Genomic DNA, 22,708 nt, shown 5'->3' on the forward strand with positions numbered 1-22,708 from the left:
AAAATCGAACGCGCTCGAGTAAGTCAAGGTCGCGTTATTTTTTTTGGCACTTACGGATCGCTAAAATCGCCAGATTATTAAAATGGGCACTATTTAACAAGTAATTAAGCCAACATATCTTAATCTGATGCGCTCGAGCATTTCAAGGTGGCGATTTTTTGTTACTATTCTGACGCGCTGTCCTCGACTCCCTGCTGTGTCAAGGACGCATACTTGGTGGAGGTACAGGTATCCCCCTTATCTTAATCTGACGCGCTCGAGTGACTCCAAAATCCCCCACTTGGGCTCCCCGACCATGAGTGAGGCTCCTACTCCGTGGTGAGGCTGATCCACTCTTAGGTGGCTCACGTACCGTACCCTATCTTCTTGCCAAATACTCGAGCGCATTTTTGGGCACGTCAGCGCGACCTACACATAGTTGTAGGAAATTTAGGTAGGCGGCCGAGCCTTAAGCTCATCTCTCATCTAGTTTTCTGTTAAGCTCACTGCGGCGTTTAGGCTCAAAATTGCTGACTCGCTCATGAATGAGGCGCCGCCATACGGGCCGCTACGCTGCCTTTCATGTTTTTTTCTTAATACCACGACAAACAAGCATACGGCCCGCCTGATGGTAAGCAGTCACCGTAGCCTATGGACGCCTGCAACACCAGAGATATTACATGCGCGTTGCCGACCCTTTAAAAACCTGTACACTCCTGTTTTGAAGAACCCCATACTCCTCGAGAAAACCGAAAAAATGTCTTTTCAGAACACCCTCATATCGTAAGTACTGGCCACCACTAGTGAATGCAATCCCGACTCGGGATTACAAATTCGAGATCCCGCGGGATTAGAAATATCAATCCCGCGGGATCCCGGAATTTTCGGGATCCCGAGTATATTAAACAAAAAGTAAAATTCGATTGAATTAAAACGATAATAACGGCATGTTTATGATGGTGACGTTAATTAAAATAACATATTAATAGACAGAAATAAAAACCTTTATTATTTAATATTATTAACTAAATCATCATCAGTTTTCCTTGGAAATTAACAAAGGTAATCAAAACAATAAGTATAACTGTAATATGAATCAAAACAATAAGGAATTAGAGTATTACAGGTGATTTTGAAAGTGACTTCTTCTAAAAAACAAAGGGTGTACCCAGCTGCTGAGAATGCCCTCTCCGACTCAACACTGGTTGGCAACAGCGTGGCGAAGCAATTATATGCAAACTGCAAAAATCTCCCCCTTGTTCCTCCACACTCAAATAAATCCATTTCCTTTTTAACCGACTTCAATTTCATAGAAGGAGGAGGTTCTGTATTCGGTTGTGGCTATTTTTTTTTTATTTTTTTTTATGTATGTTCACCGATTATTCCGAGACCCGTGGTCCGATTTGAGTAATTCTTTTTGTGTTCGAAAGGAGCTACTTCCAAGTTGGTCCCATATTAATCCGGTTCTGATCTGATGGTGGGATCCCTGAGGAATTGAGGGATCTCCTCAATTTTTAAAGGCACATGTATGGTGATTTGGGTGTTTTCATAAGCAACTTGAGCATTTTCTCTCGAAAACGACCAATTTGATGAAGTGGACCTGATGATGATGATTGTTTTGAAGATAGTGATGATGATTTTTTTAATGTAGGATGTTCAGCGATTACTCCGAGACCCGTGGTCCGACTTGAAAAATTCTTTTTTTGTTTGAAAGGAACTACCTCCAAGGTGGTCCCACATTAATCTGGTGCTGTTCTGATGATGGGATCCATGAGGAATTGAGGGAACTCCTCAATTTTTAAAGGCACATGTATGGTGATTTGGTCGTTTTCTTAAGCAACTTGAGCATTTTTTCTCGAAAACCACCAATTTGATGAAGTGGAGCTGATGATGATGATTGTTTTGATGATAATTATTTCAGCGATTACTCCCAACCCATGATCCGATTTGAGTTATTCTTTTTCTGTTTGAAAGAAGTTACCTCTACAAGGTGTTTTCGTAATATTTTTGGTTTTGATCTGATGATGGAATCCGTGAGGAATTGAGGGAACTCCTCAATTTTTAAAGGCACGTGTATGGTAATTTCGCTGTTTTCTAAAGTAATTCAAGCATTTCCTCCCCAAAACCACCAATTTGATGTAGTGCAACTGTAGCCTAACCACGAGTTTGACACTAAATATTCTTCGTAACTTACTTTGTACACTAATATGCCAGTACGAGCGAGATGCATAAACAGTAAGTTACGCACACGATAGCGAATATATCAATGTCAAACTCGTGGTAAGGCTACTGATAACTTCCCTCGTATGTGTATTATGATTTTTGATGTAGGTAGTGTTGGAAACAACCAAAGAGACTGAGAGGTGAAGGTAGAGGGTATTAGTGTTTGGGGGGTTTGAGGTTGGGGGTTGAGGGGAGGTGAGTTGATGGGTCGGGGACTGAGGGGTTGGGAGTTAAGGGATTGGGGGGTTAGGGTTAGGAGTTAAGGGGTCTGGGGTTAGGGGTCGGGGAATGGCGGTTGAAGGGTTGGAGGTTTAGGGTCGAGGGGTTCAGTGATCAGGGGTTGATGTGCTGTGAGGTTGAGTGATCGGGGGGTTTGAGGGATTGGGTCAGTGGCGGGGCAGAGAATGGATTTAGTGACAGGAATGATTTCCCAGACGGACTCGAGGAAAATTCTGATTATTTAATAAAGTTTACGAATTTACAGTTAAACATGATTATGTTTTTCATTCATGCGTCACGCTCTTAACAATGTCTTAAAACTAAAAATGGAAAAATAAAAACTTTTATAAAAAAAAGATAAACCGACTTCAAAAAGGATGAAATAAAATATTATCCTTTTTAGGGTTCCGTGTTTAAGTATATGCGTTACAAACTGATATGTTTGAAGTCGGTGCCAAGCCAAGTACTCCAAGTAGTAACAATACCAGTCAAAAATAATCAGCTTTATGTCTATAAATCCCATTACAACTGTACAAACATTATAAACGTGAAAGCAATTATGTCTGCCTCTTTGTTACCTTTTCATGGCTAAACAACCAACCGCTTTAGCAGAAATTTTGCATGAAGGTTCCTTGAATTGTTTTATATTTTGAAATATAGTCCTCTGGATAAGCGACAGAAAATAACTCAGTCCCAATCCCACACTTGCGTGCTATGACTGTTCAAGAATTAGTACGAAATGATCTTTAAAAAAATACGACGACAAAACGTATTAGATTTACACTAACGTGCCGACAAGCACGAACTGCGCCAAGAAGGTTCAACCGTGTGCCGTGTGTTCTGTTCTGAGGTGTACAGAAAGTTCGTTTAATGTCGTCGTCTAACGCTGCGTCTTACATATAGGTATCAAAGGAATTATTAAGGCGCCGTGCCGCGCCGCTTCGCATTCGCGTGTTGTTCGCCTACGTAATACGCTGCGTTAGGTAATCCAACGTACATACTTATATAGCCGCATCTTTATCGAATTGCACCAAAATCACTATGAATATATGGTTTAAAATTTGGCTTGGCACCGACTTCAAACATATCAGTTGGTAACGCATATACTTAAACACGGAACCCTAAAAAGGATAATATTTTATTTCATCCTTTTTGAAGTCGGTTTATCTTTTTTTTATAAAAGTTTTTTTAATGACAGACTCTAATCTGTCTAAGCTCGTGGATACACGTGTAAAGGGACTTTTAGATGCTCGCAGAGTTTGTTCTCATTCCTCTTTAAGTGACATATTAGTTTGTACAGCAGTAGCACGTAAATTCAAATCTTCTGCAATCATTGAAAGAGGCAAGTCATCTTCGTTTAATACTGCCGCCCAATCCCGTCAATCCCAAACGGGATCCCGTCATATTATGCGTCGGGATTGATCCCGAAAAATTACACGGGATCTCGCGAGATCGGGATCCCGCGGGATCGGGATTGCATTCCCTAGCCACCACTTTTACGCTTACCATTCTGGAGTTCTGAAAAGAAGATGCGCTTCACCACTCATGCTAGCAGTTCTAAGGAAATTTAAATACTACAATAATGTTAATAGTTTATTGAAAATAAAATTGCAGTGACATAACAGCACACTAACAATACATATGGCAGTATTTTGTTGTAATATACTATATTTTTTATAATCTGATAAATAGCCTTAAAATGTACTATTGACTTCATACACAAAATAGACTATTTCAAAAAGTTTTGATTTAGAAGCTTATTTAAATTCTCGTTATTGGTTAATTTTTTACCTGCGTTTTTATATTAAAAAAATATGCTTAAAATACATTATATGTATTATAGTTCGTTTTTTCACACTGCATCAAATAAAATATCGATTAAAATCATCGCAAACAACGAGGTTCTACCTGGACAATATTAATAACATCGTAATTTTATCTTTTAATTATGGCACAAAAATAAATTCTCAAAAAGATTTACGCAGACATAATAGTACAAAAATAACATTCAAACACAATTTAAGTGAATATAAACACTAACTATTCTATTATGCGCTTTGTCTAGTCTAAAACTGGTGTTTATAACTTCTATAACGTTCCATACTATAATCTCAATAGATTTTCTTACAATCAACTTACTAAATACAAAAGAACCAAACATAGCCACCAAGATCGCGATCTGATCGAGTGCAAGCAAATAGTCTCTAAATTGGCGGTCATTGTTGTAACAGATAATAAAAACGGATTCAAAACGGAAGACGACAAACGCGCGACCATCTCAGGCCCGCTGGGATGGCAACTTGAGGTTTTAGCCACTTTGTTTGGTTTTCATTTTACTTATGACTTAAAACTTAAATAATCATATCAAAAGAAAAAAGATGTTACAAAGTGCTCTTACTTTTAAATTTTTAGTAATAAGAGTCAAAGGGTTGTAAGGTCCCGAAAAGCTGCTCTAAAAAGTTTGCCTACACTTAAACACAGATACAGTTAAGAATAGAAGGATAGAAATATAGCCAACATTACAAACACGATAAATTTATTTCAAGAATTTTCTAACAATTACTTTTAGACAATGTTCAACATGTTTAGTTGATGTTGTAAAGTGGCTTACCCTTTAATTTTATTTTAATACATTTAAACAAGCATTTCACTAAGGACTTATAGAGCCTATATATCTTTATGATGTAAGTATATGATCCTCACTCGTGTGTTATCTGTAGTTAAAGGGATCATAAAACGCACCAAGAGAAGCATCCCAATGAGGGCTACCGTTTTTGTGCTCACCAGTTGGCGCCACTGTAGATGTAGGTCAAAAACAGATCTCAAAATTCTTCTATGCATATTTTTATAAAATCAGTACGTTCTTTTACAATACACAAAGGTATTTTAACGTCTAGATGTGGCATTTTTTCAACCTGTAATTTTGCATATATTTTAGTTGACACTTTTTTTAAACCACTAACATTTATTGAGCTATATCTATTGTTTACCATGATTAATCAAAGATGGACAAAGATTTACCACAATTATGAATAAGGAGTGAAAGTTCCCGATAAAAAAGCTAAAAATCCCCAAAATTTCTATGCATTTGACATTTTGAAACACCTCCATCTACACTAGCGCCCCTAGCGGCGAAATTAAACGCGGTAGCCCTCTTTCATTTCGAGCGTCACTTCATTCCCATGTCGGAAAGTGCGTCCAGATCTAACGAATGCATTTATTCGCAAAAGGCTCGCGAACACACGGACGCAAATGGCGCGCATTTGCCAGATCTGGACAATCAGCAGCAGAAGTTTGTAAGCGAGCTTAATATTTATTCAAAACGAACTGAACACTATATTGTTAAGATAATAAGAGCGTGTTTCAGTCATTAGGAGCACCCCACACGCGTAACATTAATCCGGCAAACCAGTTTTGTCAGTAACAGTAAAATAAAAGACAGTATGACTCTTTCTGCCTATGGTCGACAACCGACTTGCCAATCTATGCTCCTACGGCGCAGCCATACAAATGAAAAATCCAAAATTTGCCACTGAAATTTGAACCTATTAAGTGTAGAAAATAAAGTTGATTTTGCGTTGTTGGAAAATTGAACAAAGCAAAAGCGACTTGCTCTTCCAATTGAATAGGGTTTAAATTTCATTGAAGTGGTACTATAGATAGGACCTTGGGCCTTAGGAGGTTATACTTCTGCTGCTGACTGGACGCTACATCAACATCGGAGGCATTCCACGGGCTGTCCCGTACAAACGCATTCTAATTCGTGTATTGGAACTTTTTTTAGGCGTTCAATGGCGATGATTATTCTTCTTTGAATATCTGACCATTTGTCACAAAAAAAGAAATCTTTAAATCTTCAGAAGATTCGCGTTTGTACGGGACAACGGTAGGCGATTTGATCGAATGCTCATACAGTATAGTGAGGTAAGAGGAGAGGAGAGGAGAGGAGAGGAATGATGTTTAGTTTAGACGGTGTCATGCGGCGACGGCAGCTTCTCCCACGTGGGCTCCACGCCCCAGATCTCGCGCGCGTACTCCGCGATGGTGCGGTCCGACGAGAACTTGCCCGACGACGCGATGTTCTCGATCACCATCTCCGCCCACTTCGCCGGCATCTGGAGTTCATTCATGCATAATTCAATACATTTACTATTGGGACCGTGCACGATGTCAGCGCCACACAGCGGTTGCAACTATTGGCTTGTATTTTGTCAAAACTATTAAGCGAGAGTAAGTAAATCGTAATAATTTCAGTGAAAACTATTGAACGGATTTTTATGCGGTTTTCACCTATAAATAGAGTGATTTTTGAGGAAGCTTAAGGCGTATAATTTGTTAAGGTTTTGTATAAATTGGTTGAAACATGATGATATTTGGTAATGAAGTCAGAAAAAAATCACGCTGCCCAACCCGTTTGAGATATAACAAAACAATGTATGGTGAAAAGATTTCTCTTTCATTGCTCTACAAAAAAGTCCGCGATGGTGTATGTCTATCCTTTAAGGATAACTTACTATACCCATTCTTATCTTCTACAAAAAGATTTCATAGTATGTGGTATTTGCAAAGCTATTTACACGGATACAGTGTTAATAATTATCAAATTAAATACATTAGTTATATTAAGCATTTCATACAGATTACAATGGTCCCTTACACCATACAATTTAAATGAATATCTCAGGAGTAATCGTAAGTTAAAGTTCCATTTCGACCCATATAACTAGTATGACAATGTTAAAGACGCTAATCCGTAGTTGTCAATTTTTACCACCTTATGCGCTGCGATCGTTTTCCTTACCCCTACCATATACTTCGCACGGTGCCAATACATATAGATTATACATAGTAGACTAATACCTTGCTGCGGTTTCAATTTATTTAACACTAGCTGTTGCCCGCGACTTCGTACGCGTGGATTTGTATGTTGGTGGTTATATATTCTACATGAGCATAATATAGAACATTATGCAGCAAAAGATATCAGTAGGGACGGTTAATCATTTGTTAACAATTATACAACGCATGAAATTTGTCTTTCACAAACTACGAGACCCTAACTGAAAGAAATTGTTCCCGATATAATCTAATATTATAAAATTTGAGCCCCAAGACAAACTTTCATCCCCTTTTTAACCCCCTTAAGGGTTTGAATTTCCAAAAACGTCAATATTATTATTTTTTGTAATCGGCTATTATGCCTTTCTAGGAAGTTTCAAAGTATTTGTAATGGATTCAAACTTTCAATCCTTTTTTAACCCATTTAGGGGATGAATTTTTAAAAACGCTTGAAATCACTTTTCTTGTATTTTAATAATATGCCTTTATACGAAATTTCAAGTCACGCACTCAAAAAAAACTATGATCTCCATACAAACTTTCAACCCCTTTTTCACCACCTTAGAGGATGAATTTTGAAAAACCCCTTCTTAGTGGATACTAACGTCATAAAAGCCAACTATTGTGAAAAATTCAGCTCTCTAGGTCCAACGGTTTGGGCTGGGCGTTGATTTAAGTGAGTCAGTCAGTCAGGACTTTTACGTTTATATATATAGAAGATATCTATGGAGATATTTTAGAACATATTATGGAATAACACATCGTTTTGAAGTTTCATAAAGAGTAGCTGATTTGATTCAATATCAAAATAGCCTAATATTAAATGTATGCCATACACGCTGCAAACCATACTAGAGCGATATGTGCAAGTTTGCCTATACACCTCCGAAATGCAAATCATACTACTGCAATATATGTAATTACCTGCCTCAGAGACGCACTGCTGCGCCTCGATGTACGCGTCGTAATCGGCCAAGTGTAGGAACCGGTCGTGATGGAGGGTTATGTCAGTCAGGTGAACGAAACGGCCCGGCGTGAACCCGCTGCAAACCATACAACTGCGATATATGTAGTTACCTGGTAAGCATCAGAGACGCGCTGCTGCGCCTCGAGGTAAGCGTCATAGTCGGCCAGATGGAAGAAGCGGTCGTTGTGGAGGAGTACGTCGGCGACGTGAGCGAAGCGGCCCGGCTCGCCCGGCGAGAAGAACCCGCTGCGGATCTGTTCCACGCACTGCCGGAGCTCGGCGTTGCGCTCGTAGTACTCGTACGCGTTGTAGCTTAAACAAAAATGTTTTTATTAGATTGAAAAATAGCTACAGTGTTATATTTCTTCACAATCATAGTTGTGTAATGTATCAACTGTGAAGTATAACTAGGGTATAAGGGGTTCGAACAAAAAATCCATACAGTTCTAACCATCTTAAAAAAATCTGGAAACATCCATAAAACAACAGAAAGTCCTTTTTAAAGTCAGTTGAAAATTCACCGCCGGCGCATCTCGTTTAACGGTCCGCATCGCTATCGCTATATTTCGCAATATATAATCATGGCGCTTGCACATTTAGCAGTCACAAATTTCACCCCATCTTCAGCAACGTCTTGACATGATCAACCCTCATGCCGAAGATGACCAGGTTGTGCTCGCCAGCCTCCTAGGCCATCTCGATGTTGGCGCCGTCCATGGTGCCGATGGTGAGCGCTCCGTTCAGCAGCATGAGCATGTTGCCAGTGCCCGAGTCTCTGTACCTGGAGCAGTGTATACCAACGCCAGGGACTTACCCTTTCTTCTGTAAAGCCTCGACATAGACAGGTTGTGCTCGCCAGCCTCCTCAGCCATCTCGATGTTGGCGCTGTCCATGGTGCCGATGGTGAGTGCTCCATTCAGCATGCGCATGTTGCCAGTGCCCGAAGCTCTGTACCTGGACCAGTGTATACCAACGCCAGGGACTTACCCTTTCTTCTGTAAAGCCTCGACATAGACAGGTTGTGCTCGCCAGCCTCCTCAGCCATCTCGATGTTGGCGCCGTCCATGGTGCCGATGGTGAGTGTTCCGTTCAGCATGCGCATGTTGCCAGTGCCCGAAGCTCTGTACCTGGACCAGTGTATACCAACGTCAGGGACTTACCCTTTCTTCTGTAAAGCCTCGACATCATCAACCCTCATGCCGAAGATGAAAAAGTTGTGCTCGCCAGCCTCCTCGGCCATCTCGATGTTGGCGCCGTCCATGGTGCCGATGGTGAGCGCTCCGTTCAGCATGAACTTCATGTTTCCAGTGCCAGAAGCCTCGGTACCTGGACAACCGCAATGATTATAGTTTACAATATAAACAAATCTCGTAATACCTAGTACCTTTTAAACTTACATGTCGATTAGGGAATATCATGGAAATATCCACCTATTTATATAAAAATTGTGTTAATGACACTGATAAAGAGACTGTCAATCAATCAATCGTTCGACGCTGCTGCTGCAATGTGCTGACGATTACTAGAAAGAGATAACACTCGCTTCTTGCTGAGCGCCGCTGGTTGGACATCTACCTAAACGCCTCTAAGCTAAGGTACATAGGTATGTATGTAATTGTATTATTTACCGGCAGTGGAGATCTGCTCGCTAAGGTCGGCAGCAGGCATGATCCTCTCGGCGAGCGTCACGCGGTAGTTCTCCAGGTAGATCAGCTTCAGCTTGTCACCCACGTCAGGGTCGTTGTTCACCTGCAATGGGGTATTTTCCACATGTTGAATATTATAACTAAATCTAGATAAATAGATAGAAAATGAGCTATTTATCACAATAAATAAAATTCAATTGCTTTCATGAGTTCGATGAAATGAAAGTTGAATTAGGCGACACCAAGAAAAAGATGATCGATATTCAAAAAGAATGTTTCCAAACTCGCATTGCCTGCCTGGAAAACGAGCATAAGAAATTGTAGAATACCCTATTTGTGAATAATTGTAGTTTCGTGTGCTGTTGCCGGCGTGGAATTTGTGAACAATTTCTTCATCATAGACTAATTAGACTAGACGAAATAAAAAGGAAGTCATATTGTATAACTATTAACTACTTTATTTGCCATAAGTAATTGAATTTAATGTCTATCCAAATCATAACTCAGATTACCAGTATGACAGATAGATTAGTCAATCGAAATATCTGGGATCTCTTAGATCATTGGTGGGCTTTACGTTTAGGGCGGGGACCGGGGACCGGGGACCGGGGGGCGGGGAGTAATCAGGGGAGTATCGTGGACGGCCCTCACCGTGCTGCCCACAGCGCACGCGAGCGCGATGATCTGCTTGGCGATGTAGTAGCCGGGCGCGGCCTTGCCTCCGATCATGACCGTGCGGGGCGTCATCGCCGCCGACGGGTCGCGCTTGATCCTGTTGTACAGCGTCATCACGTGCAGGATGTTCAGCAGCTGCCGCTTGTACTCGTGGATACGCTTCACCTGGTAACATAGTAAATAGGCCGTTATTCATAAACGCTTCTAAACTCTAACAAGCCATTGATAATCCGACATTAAGACGTTTGTGTTTGTTAGAAAGAGACAGAATTTAACAGAGGACAGAATTTTACGTTTTATGAATAAAGGGGTAAATATTTGGGGACAATCTGGCCGACTAGGCAGTTAGCGTACCTGCACGTCGAATATGGATGCCGGGTTGATCTTAACCCCTGTGTCACGCTCGATCAAAGACGCCAGCCTCAACTTGTTCTCCTGCTTGACTTTCATCACGGCGAGCTGGAAAGCGGGGTCCTTAGCCCAGCGCTTCAAGCCCTGCAGCTTTTCAAGGTGCACCGTCCATTCTTCACCGATCTTGTCACAAATAAGGTCGGATAATCCAGGGTTGCAGAGCAACAGCCAACGCCGGGGGGTAATGCCGTTGGTCTTGTTCTGGAACCTCTCAGGCCACATTTCGTAGAAGTCCCTGAAGATGGTCTGTTTGATGATCTCGGAGTGGAGAGCGGCGACGCCGTTGATGGCGTGGGAGCCGACGACGCAGAGGTTCGCCATGTTCACTCGCTTCTCTCCCTCTTCCTCGATCAGAGACATGCGGCGGAGACGGTCTGCATCGCCCGGCCAGCGCTTCTCGACCTCCTGTAGGTGGAGGAAGTTGATATGATAGATCAACTGCATGTGTCTGGGGAGGACGTTTTCCAGCATGGAGACGGGCCATCGTTCCAACGCTTCAGGCAGGACGGTGTGGTTGGTGTACGCGCAGCATTTAGTGACTAGCTTCCACGCATCGTCGTAAGGGAGATTCTCCTGGTCGATGAGGATTCTGAGAAGTTCCGGGATGGCCAGAGCCGGGTGGGTGTCGTTGAGCTGGATGGCTACTTTTTCGGGGAGGTTGCCGAAGGTGGTCCTGACGACCTCTCTTGAGCCGAACTTGGAGGACTTGAAGCGGCGGATGATGTCCTGTAGGGTGGCGGCGCACATGAAGTACTCCTGGCGCAGGCGGAGCTCCTTGCCCTCGAAGAAGTTGTCGTTGGGGTACAGCACGCGGGAGATGTTCTCGGCCACGTTGCGGTCGAGCACGGCTTCGATGTAGTCGCCGGAGTTGACTGGAAAGTTTAAAAATGTTACTAATGTACCAACCGTCTGTCATCGTCAAAACACTAGACTTAGTGCCTGTTGCTCCATCCGCACTTGACAGACCGATCAACGTCACCCGGCGCGCTGCGGCGGTTTACTATGAAACTTTCCATAGGTACAATAAAATTTAGCGAGCTTTTTAACGATGACAAACAGTTTGGTGCAACCGACTCTTAGGCCGCTTCCCCACTTGGCGGCGCGGTATCGGTGCAGTAAGGAGTATTTCTTCCTGATTGTACGAAAAATTTCATAGTTCACAGCTCCGTCGCGTTAAATCAGTCCGTCATTTGCGGTTAGTGCGACTGGTCCTAAAATGTTTCTTCAGGATGGCTAATTAAAATGCCATAGATTTAAATATTCGAGTCTCTAAATAAGTTTGTTTACTTTTATATTATTTTTGATTACACATGTTGTTTGTGTTATGTTTATAAATACTCCGGCATTTCTTTAGATGACGCAGTATTCATACGAATATACCTACGAGTAAGATGCGATTCATGCGATCGTGCCGATAACTTATAACGGCGCATATTATTAGATAATGCTCTTCATGTATCCTCAGACGACGGGTCGGGTCATGTGACCCGCCGTCGGCCGGTAATATTATGAAGTTGTCAATTTGATAAATGTGACGAGCCTAGATTTCATGAGTACAGAATCCAGTACAGTCCTACAGAGTAAAAATATTAAATGGGGTCTAAAATTGATAGCATAAATCATAAAATACATCAAAAACTGATGGAGACATTTGAGGGTAATTGCCACACCAACTACCACATTATTGTATGATGTTCATAGTGAAGCATAGTGTTTATAAAAACCTAGCAGCTAGTTGGTAAATAACTTACAGAACTTGAGGTTGAATTCGATGGGGCTCTTAGCAGACCAGAGGCGGAGCGTGTTCACTACGTTGTTATTGTAGCCTGGGATCGGGTTGTCGTACGGCATCGCGAACACCACCTGCGACAAACGGAACGTTAGCCATTTTGTTGGTGACACTCAATTGTCAAACGACGTCTGGTCGCGTGACGTGCCAAGCCGCCCAGCTGAGTGAATGTACAGTCGCCATCAGATATATCGGAGCGGCCAAGGTGCTCACAAATGTCTGAACACGCCTCTATTGTCAAGGCGCTAGAGTGCGTGTTCAGATATTTTTGAGCACCTCGGCCGCTCCGATATATCTGCAGGCGACTGTATTAGTAATCAAGAAAATACTATATGAATTGTACCCCAGTGTTCTCGTGTGAGGAAATACTAAGAACACGGTACTTAATGTTTTTAAAAGCATATTATGGAACACCCACTGCTGAGAAAAGAAAGGCTTCCCTCCTAGACTTATAATTTTCCCGATTGAGAGTAATTTTTGGCCAGTTGTTTGAGTTGTTGAAAAATGTGTTTAGGTCGACCTGCCATCTCCTCTACCGTGTACTTTGGGACTTAATGTTTTGAAAATATTTTATAACGTTGTCAGGTACCAAAATGGTTAAAAATTTAATATATATGTCTTTTCCATCACGGAACAATGGTGTTCCGGACCTTTGGAAGGCGCGCGCGGCGCCGAAGCTAACACGTAGGCAGCACCCGCCAGGGTTTAAGGACTATTGGAGTTTGTGGAATCTAAAATGAACTAGGTTATTGGGTGAAAGAGATGGACTAAGTACTGAGCTGTGGGATAAAAAAATCGGACGCCTGTCAATAAAACGGTATGCAACTTTATTTCCGGCAGACGGTGACTCGTCCTCACAAGATAGGCCCCCACAAAAGCGACATCTAACACCGGTGTGAGCGGCTCAGGGGTGTCGAGAGGTGTGCGCCGCTTTCTACCCAGTGGCTGTTAACAGCCACTGTGCCAACTCGCGTCTTGTGCATATTTCACTTCCATTAAATATTTATATTGTATTTGTAATTAAATATATTTCACTTCCACCCCTGGAGTTTATAACTCTAACGACTCCACTCTGGCCGGCCGGCCAAGGCAAGCCATATTTATTTTATTTATTTATTGTTATACATAATACATAGTAAGTAGTGATATTACCCAGTTACGGTAACTGCATTCACCTTTAGTCATATCAAAGGTTATACGTAATACATACGATTAGGTATTATTCATCGACGAAATGAATAAATAGATAATTAGTCGGGTCACCTATGATATACCAATGTTTTAAAAAACATATCATTAAAACCCGTGAGTACGTGAACTTGTCTTGATAATCTATTCAAACGAATGTCATCTTAACGTACATTTTCTTGACATTGCGCCGAACTTTACCTATAGGTAACGCAGGCTATGAGAGGAGTCAACGTTTGGCACAAACAATTTTTTTTATTCGTGGATTTACCTTGATTTGACCCATACACTTACAGATGTAGAATTGTTTTTAATCGTATTTTCTCGGAAACGTTCGTATTTGTCATGCTACTTCAAGCAGTACTTTTTGTACTGAAATAGAATAACAGGTTCGTATGATTCCCTGAAAATACGAGGGAAAATAATTATGCTCTACTGTATTTGAGAATCAAGTGTCCCGTAGACATACATATACGTATTTTGACCAATTCAACACAATTCATACAATTCTCACTAGTACAGACGCCAGCACCACAAGCAGCAGTTGCAGTAGAATCGTAGCGACCAAGATGCTCAAAATTATCTGTACATGTAATCTAACGCTTCGATCAAAGACCTATATAGTTAATTCCCTATAAGATGAATAAAGTCTAAGTAAAAAACGTGCCTCAGAAATCAAGAAAATTGATTCTCGCGCAGATGGCGCTACCACCAATACCAAACTCAGAAGTTGATGATTTTTAGGATGTAATTTTGGGCGATTTTTCAGGGTTCATAATTGTTTTAAATTTAAAAACTATCTTAAGATTTTTCATTTATCTTACTGAAAATTATATGTATATTTACATAAATATGATTTAGCCTGTGCATAATATTGTCTTCGGTTACCGCGATAGTTACTCATGAAATAAAACTATGAAAACGGATTATATCGCGTATACTGAATTTATAATACATCCCGACGTTTCGAACCCTTTACAGCGTTCGTGGTCAACGGGTGACTGAGGAAAAATTACAGTGCAAAAATACCCACATACTAAAATAATGAACAATCATAGACTATAAACTCCAAGGCTGGTTGTACATGCAAAATCGGTTCATAAGGCTAGTTATACACTACAATTATTTTCAAGTAAATATATATATATACGCGATAAAAAACTACGCCGGCTCTAACCCTACACCACGGACCCGAGAAGATTTAATTCCCTCCTAAATTGTAGGAGGGTATCCCAATATGGGACCGGCAACAAACTCGGCGGGACACATCTTTTCAAAACATATTATGCTCAGAATGTTCAACATCATCCAACACTAAGGTCTCACAGTCTATGTCTCGCTTGCTCCTTTATCAGATGGTGTAGTCCATCCCAAGCTGGTGGTAGAGAAAAGCCATCTTCCCTATTAAAGTTTGGATATTTCTTAATCTCAATGGCCTCGCGCAGCATTCTGGGCATGTAACGCTTCTCCTTGGCAAGAACCAGAGGCTTATCAAACTTGATTGAGTGATTGGCTTTATCCATGACATGCTCACAGACTGCAGACCTAGGTTGACGGTGCTTGACATCATCTATGTGTTCCTTCACCCGAGTGGAAATGCTCCGTTTCGTCTGCCCGACATATGACGCTGTAAAGGGTTCGAAACGTCGGGATGTATTATAAATTCAATATACGCGATATAATCCGTTTTCATCGTTTTATTTCATTAGCCTGTGCAACTTCTAACACAGATTTCGCAGTAAAAATCGGTTATATATTTTTTTTTTTACTTTTTGTCCCAGTCAGCAAACAATTACGTGACACATCATCATCATCATGTCAGCCGTTAGACGTCCACTGCTGGACATAGGCCTCCCCCAAGGCTCGCCACTCCCACCGATCCTGTGCCGCTCGCAACCACCGAATTCCCGCGACCTTCACCAGGTCGTCGCTCCATCTTGTTGGAGGCCTACCGGCAGTTCGTCTTCCGGTACGCGGACGCCACTCCAGAACCTTCCGGCCCCACCGGCCATCAGTTCTGCGAGCACTTAAGGTTTGCAATTCTGCGAGCTATGTCGGTGACCCTAGTTCTACTGCGGATATAATTTCGGACTCTATCACGCAGAGAAACCCCGAGCATAGCTCTCTCCATTGCCCTTTGCGTGACCTTGAGCCTTCTTATGAGGCCCATTGTTAGCGCCCACGTCTCAGATCCGTATGTCATCACTGGCAACACACACTGGTCAAAGACTTTTGACTTAAGACACTGCGGCAATTTGGACGAAAAGATACTGTGGAGCTTCCCGAACGCTGCCCAACCGAGTCGGATTCGACGAGTGACCTCTTTCTCGAAGTTGGACCTACCTAACTGGACTGTTTGTCCTAGGTATACATAATCGTCAACAACTTCGAGCGCAGAGCCTCCGATTAATACCTGACACATATGTAGGTATATTCATTTCGGGCAAAAAAAAAACATGCAAAGAAGGGTTAAGTTGACACACCGTAATACATAACAACGTATTGTGTAAATGAAATTTAAACTAAGAATATAACAACAAATAGGTACATATATACTTATTACGCTTACGATCTTTAAAATTTGAATGAATCTAGACACAATCACGCATTCTATTTTAAACCATCTCATGTCATAGACCGCGACCCAGATTTCCATGATGTCAGTCAGCTGCAGAGAAGGTACCCCTACTCTGCAGCTGACTGAAACCATTCATTAATAATGAAATACCAATAATATGATCACAAACACGCGATCAACTTCTCTAGTACTGACGTAATAATACATAAGCAATAAGCAGATAAGTTATCTAATTTCATGACTGACCACTCTCGCCTCACGACAGGGCCACGTTATCATAACTCATAACCACGCTGTGAGGTCATTGGCTTCTCGTATAAATAGACGTTTAGTTTGTATTCGTCTAGTGCGCATTTTTTAACATTTGAAGGTCGGGACGTCCTCTAAATTAGAGTATTTGCGCAACTTACAAAGTTCAGTAGTTTTATATGCACTAGTTTAGGCTTAGGATTGTTCATTTTCTAGTGCATATCTGGAAGTACTGAATACGTAAAGTCAAGGTAGAAATTATTGAGGCAGGTTAGGCAAAGTGCACAGGTAAACATACATTTTTGACACTTCTGCCAATAATTTCTTATTTCTATACTTACAACCTATAGGGCGTCCGCTAGCTGGCATCACGGTTGCACGGAGCGGGTTAACGAAAAACAGTATGAGCAGCGCTAACTGGCGCGGACGCGTGCGACGGTTTTGACCTACAATGACACCTACCTGCGTGTCGACCCACTTCTGACCCTGCGGGGTGTCGATGACCCGTCCGTAAAAGTTGACGGGCAGCATGAACTCGAGGCGGGCCTTCTCCCACGGGTTGCCGTAGCGACCAGTTGCCAACCTACCTGCGTGTCGACCCACTTCTAGCCCTGCGGGGTGTCGACGGCCCGTCCGTAGAAGTTGACGCCGGACAGCATGAACTCGGTACGAGCCTTCTCCCACGGGTTGCCGTAGTGACCAGTCGCCAACCTACCTGCGTGTCGACCCACTTCTTGCCCTGGGGGGTGTCGACGACCTTCCCGTAGAAGTTGACGGGCAGCATGAACTCGGGGCGGGCCTTCTCCCACGGGTTGCCATAACGGAGCCAGTCGTCGGGCTCCTCCTGCTGCTCGCCGTTCTCGATCTTCTGAGCGAAGATGCCGTACTCGTACCTTATTCCTGCAGGATAATTTAACCGTCAATCATTTTAGTTTAAGTGTAAGGGCTGTGGCGAGCATCCAGTGGAGCGTTTGGCCGGGCGGGTATTAGCGGAACGTTCGGCCGGGCGGGTAATAGCGTAGCGTCAACCAGCAGCATGCAATCGGGTTAACCAACTTCATTAATTGAAACCGATTGTTGCCTTAGTTATTTGCAGAAATATATCATCTAGAATGCTCAGCAACTCGTTATCGTTCTGACGTCGCCGCAGCACGCCGCAGGTGCGTAATCAAGAGGTCAACAGGTAAGGTTACATTACACAACATGAATTATGGCTCACAGTGCAAATTCTCATAATACAAGATAAAATTATCACGCGAATTAAGAATGCACATCGCCCTGACAAATATTTACTTAAAAAACCAATATCAGATATTGTTTTGAATTTTATTAACAGATTCTGTTAATAAAATTCAAAACAAATTATTTGTTACCTACTTGCGACAATAATGGTGTGCATGAGCAACAATCATCATCATCATCATCATTGTTTATTCAAGAACAATATTACATTGTGTTTGAAATTGTGTGTTTATGTGTGATTTTATTTAATTTGACACCTAATTATAAAGTATAAGTCATTTACATTGTGCATTTTGCATGCCGATCACGGTTAAATAAGACTATTCTATTAAAAAATTAATTAAATTATTAATTCTTATTAATTAAGATCATTATATTTATTTATTATATTATCAGGGGGGGGGGGGTCCAATCTATGATTTCTTCCCCTACTCTTACCTACTAGGGCGTTATATAACATTTATTTATATTTTAATTATGGCCAGTCAAAGATTAAAAATGTAAAAAAAAACACGAGTAACTTTTGGCGTTTTAAAACTATGAATATAATGTTTTCGTCCCTAAACACAGACCTCCCTAAATTATATGAAAATGATATGTAACTGGCCCTAGTTGCTAAGAGCAGGAAGAAATGTGACGATTTCAAGCAAAAGGTACCACATTGTGGATTGCCATACAGATATTGACAAGTGTTTTACAAAATAATATGGCATTTACCTACTATGAGGTTAAAAACAAACTGAACTGAGCCACGAGTTCCCGACTTTATGAACAAGAATTGGTCTATTTTTAACGATTGCAGCGCCATCTGAGCCAGGGGTGCGAAACTCCTAGCTTCGGGCCATAGAAGTACAGTAATATAGAGAGGAAGTGGCCCCTCCCCCGTTTGACCGAACGAGATGCTCTTATGGAACTTTCAGTAGGAGTAGAAGAGAAAGCGCTATTATTGTTTGTCCTTGTCATAGTCTCACTTCCTTTCTGCCTACTTCTAAAAAGTCCTAAGTGACGTCAGACGTTTTTTGTTGCCCACCCGTCCGGCTTTTTTTATTGCGAAAAATGTTCTCGAAAACTGCATATCTGTCTGTCCTACCCTATGCCTCTGTCTACCCTATGCCTAATAAACACACATACATAGCAATTTATTTAGGACAGCAGCTGTCGTAAATAAATTGCTGCTAAGCTTGAAATACATTTTAAGATCGTTAATGCGTTCAATTGGTCAATTGAGTACAATAATAGAGAAGTAGTTGAAGACGTGGCCGGTTCTTGGAAGGCACGTTCAAGAGCTTCGCGTTACAGAGATGAAGATGCTGCGGTGGATGTGCGGCGTTACGCGCGCTGACCGCATCCGTAACGAGTACATCCGTGGCAGTCTCGCAGTCCGTGACGTAGCGGAGAAGCTCCAAGAATGTCGCCTTCGGTGGTTCGGCCACGTTTGTCGCAGGCCAGCTGACTACGTGGGAAACATATGCTTTAACCTAGCCCTTGACGGCCCCCGACCCCAGGGCAGACCAAAAAACCGATGGCTCGATGTCGTGAAAGCGGATATGAGCGCAAACGGGATTACGCAAGAGGACGCCCAGGGTCGAGCAAAGTGGAGAAAGGCAAGCAGGAAAGCGGACCCTGGCAAAGGCCGGTATAACGCTAGGTAGAAGAAGAATAGAGAAGAAGTTGAGTAAAATTTAAATTTTAAAACTAATCCAATAACGGAATTCTATCGCTTTGTTCTACGATAGAACATACGCAACGTAATATTACGTACATACATAAATTACTGTTGTAATTATAATGCTTGATAATAAAAATGTACGAATTGTAACATTTGCAATTATAGTTAAATTAGTTATAAAGCTGTTAACCAGGGGCCCGTTTATCAAAAGTTTTTAGCTTGTAATACAAGTGGAAGTCCCTTTCTAACAAAAGCTGTCAAAAAAGGACTTCCACTTGTATTACAAGCTACAAGCTTTTGATAAACGGGCCCCAGGCATTAACAATTTGAAAGGGCGCATTAGTGTGAGTATATAATGACATCAAACGTCTACAGATGTTCTGCCTCAGTTTGGTGAAACCATAGAGTAACTTATACTAGAGCGGTACTGTCATAGTAAATTTTGTAACCCCAGTAAATTCACTGCCATCTGTCGACACACTTTAAAACTAAAAATGAAGATTTATAAAAATACGATAGAATGTATTTAAATATAGATAAATGATTTTTTTTATTTGCATTAATTATTTTTATGATTTTGACCCATGTTCTTTCACTGATATGCGTTAAAATTGTTAAATAACAAACGAAACCGTCAACGCCATCTATACGACTGTAGGCCAAAACTAGTAGCGCCCTCTGAACGAGAATCAAATTTTCTTGATTTTCGAGGCACGTTTTTTCCTTAGACTGTATCCATCTATTACGGAGTTATATCTATCTTTGGTGAAACACAATTAAATTGGCGGCGCGCCACGCCACCGGCCGTTGTCCACCGCCTCAATTAGTTTATATCATTATATTGACTATTTGCGTGATACACCAACCAATTCAGTAGGTACTAGGTACTTACTTCATATTTGAGTAATTTCGATGTTTTGTTTTAACTTTCTTCAGCAGCGCGTATTCTATAATTAATGAAAAATATCTGGGAGACCGAGCGGAAAACATATAAAAACTCAAAAATGCGCGTTTTCCCTGAGATAAAACCTAGCTAGATCGATTTTTCGCCCCCGAAAAACCCCATATAGCAAATTTCATCGAAATCGTTAGAGCCGTTTCCGAGATCCCCGAAATATATATATATATATATATATATATATATATATAAACAAGAATTGCTCGTTTAAAGGTATAAGATAATGAAATTAAATTAAAAATCTCTCTACTTACTAACCTTAAGTTGCTGACCAAGTATACATTTTGGCTGACCAAATATATATTTTTGTTCATCAAAATAGGAATATTTTGCAGATCAATAAAATGACATCCAAACTTAAATACAAGCTTATAGATAAATCACTTACCATAACCATAAGCAGCCAAGCCGAGTGTGGCCATGGAATCCAAGAAGCAGGCAGCCAGCCTGCCCAAGCCTCCATTACCGAGGCCAGCATCTGCTTCCAGCTCCTCCAACTCCTCGATGTCCAGGCCGAGCTGGTACAGGGCCTCGTCCACGGTGCCTTGGATGCCCAAGTTGATCATGGTGTTTTGGAGGGAACGGCCCATGTAGTACTCCAGCGACAGGTAGTATACGCGCTGTTGGGGATTTGAGGGTTGTAGTTAAGAAAAGAGCCACAGTAAACAAAGTATAACAATGAAGTTTTTGATTGTGGATAATTCAAATTATTCCATTAAATATTTTTGATTTGTGTTAAGAAAGTATTTTTTTTTAAGTAAGTAATAACTAATTTCTAAGTTTTAGTTACAAATTTTGTAATGTGTTCAGTTCAGTTGTCAACTTACAGTTCCCACTTTTGAGAACCCACCATTGTTCTAATGCTGTTAGGTAGAGTTACAGTAGAAAATCGAATCAAACACCGTAACCCTAGTGTACCCAAGTAGGTACATACAATGGGTGCTAATAGGTTAAGCCAGCGGTTCTCAAACTTTTTGGTGACAGAACCCTTTTGGAAAGCAAAATATTTGATGGGGCCCCAAATTATCATTCTAACAATTCATTATTAAAAAATTGTCACTGTGGACCAGATATAGCTATAGCAGAGCTGGTTTTTGTTTTCCTTATTATTACAAGTATTCTCGTGGAGCCCCAACAGACACTTTGCGCAGCCTTGGGGGTCCACGGAGCACACTTTGAGAGTGGCTGGGTTAAGCATAAATATTAGATTCAGATAACTATAATTATTTTATCTCATCATCATCAATTTAATGAGTAAATTTGGCCGTAGCAGGTGTAGACACTTTCACTCGGATTTAAAGCTGTTTTCAATTAAAGTAGCTTTGTAGTTTAACATGAGAACATTCCTGTTTCAATCGATTCCTCCTCCCATTCAGTCCTGTTTCAATTAACTTTTTCCCCTAAACTATTGCCTTATTAACAGTACAGTATAACTGGACTACCAAGTGGCCATGGAATTGCAACATTACAAGACGGTAATTAATTTTATTACTATAACATTTGATTGTCAATTAACTAAAATGTGGGTAGCTTTCTACACTGGCTTTGTCTATCTTGGACAGTAAACAAAACATCATGACTTAGCAAATATCAAATTACCTTGGGGTCCTTCTCATAGTAATACTGCTGCGTGCGGATCCAGCGGGAGACGAGGTGGTCGCGCACGGTGTGCGCCAGCGCGAAGTAGTAGTCCCTCGGCGTCGCCACATTGCGGTCCTTCACCAGGGTGTAGTGGACATGGCGGTTGAAAGCCTTTTTCACCTCCGTCACATTCTCCACTTCCACAATCCCCCTCACGGAGATCTGCTTACGCTTATCGTGATCTGACTGTACGCTCATCTTGACTTTTTAATTATAAATCTCGCGGCCGAGACGGTCCTCTGACTGAGCGCGACTGAAACTGAATGAACTGGCTTGCGGTATCGGTCACCTTGAGAAGGTCAAACCGAGTTTTGGATATGTATCGGCTACCCGGCTTTTGACGCCTGTCGTCGCTGGCGACACTAGTAATAGAAATTAGTACAGTCATAAATATGAGTTTTCATTAAATCTAGTTATTGGCCGATTTATTCGGTA

The 22,708-nt window shown here is 41.4% G+C and overlaps 2 protein-coding genes across 2 annotated transcripts in view; one reads left to right on the forward strand and one right to left on the reverse strand.

The window, feature by feature from the left end:
- The window catches only part of LOC134744246 (electron transfer flavoprotein regulatory factor 1), a 225,484-nt gene that overhangs the window by 31,305 nt on the left and 171,471 nt on the right, over nt 1-22,708 (forward strand). The gene's annotated exons all lie outside the window — the stretch shown is intronic.
- Nucleotides 4,002-22,550, reverse strand: LOC134743544 (glycogen phosphorylase). The gene is made up of 10 exons (XM_063677043.1): nt 22,232-22,550; nt 21,021-21,252; nt 17,479-17,663; nt 12,711-12,822; nt 10,903-11,831; nt 10,525-10,713; nt 9,856-9,976; nt 9,388-9,553; nt 8,338-8,539; nt 4,002-6,536 (listed from the first exon to the last, which is right to left on the reverse strand). Exons 1-10 carry the CDS (start codon nt 22,469-22,471, stop codon nt 6,387-6,389), a joined length of 2,526 nt encoding a protein of 841 aa, XP_063533113.1. The 5' UTR covers nt 22,472-22,550; the 3' UTR covers nt 4,002-6,386.

The sequence above is a fragment of the Cydia strobilella genome, chromosome 1 (genome assembly GCF_947568885.1).
Source record: "Cydia strobilella chromosome 1, ilCydStro3.1, whole genome shotgun sequence".
NCBI classification, from domain to species: domain Eukaryota; kingdom Metazoa; phylum Arthropoda; class Insecta; order Lepidoptera; family Tortricidae; genus Cydia; species Cydia strobilella.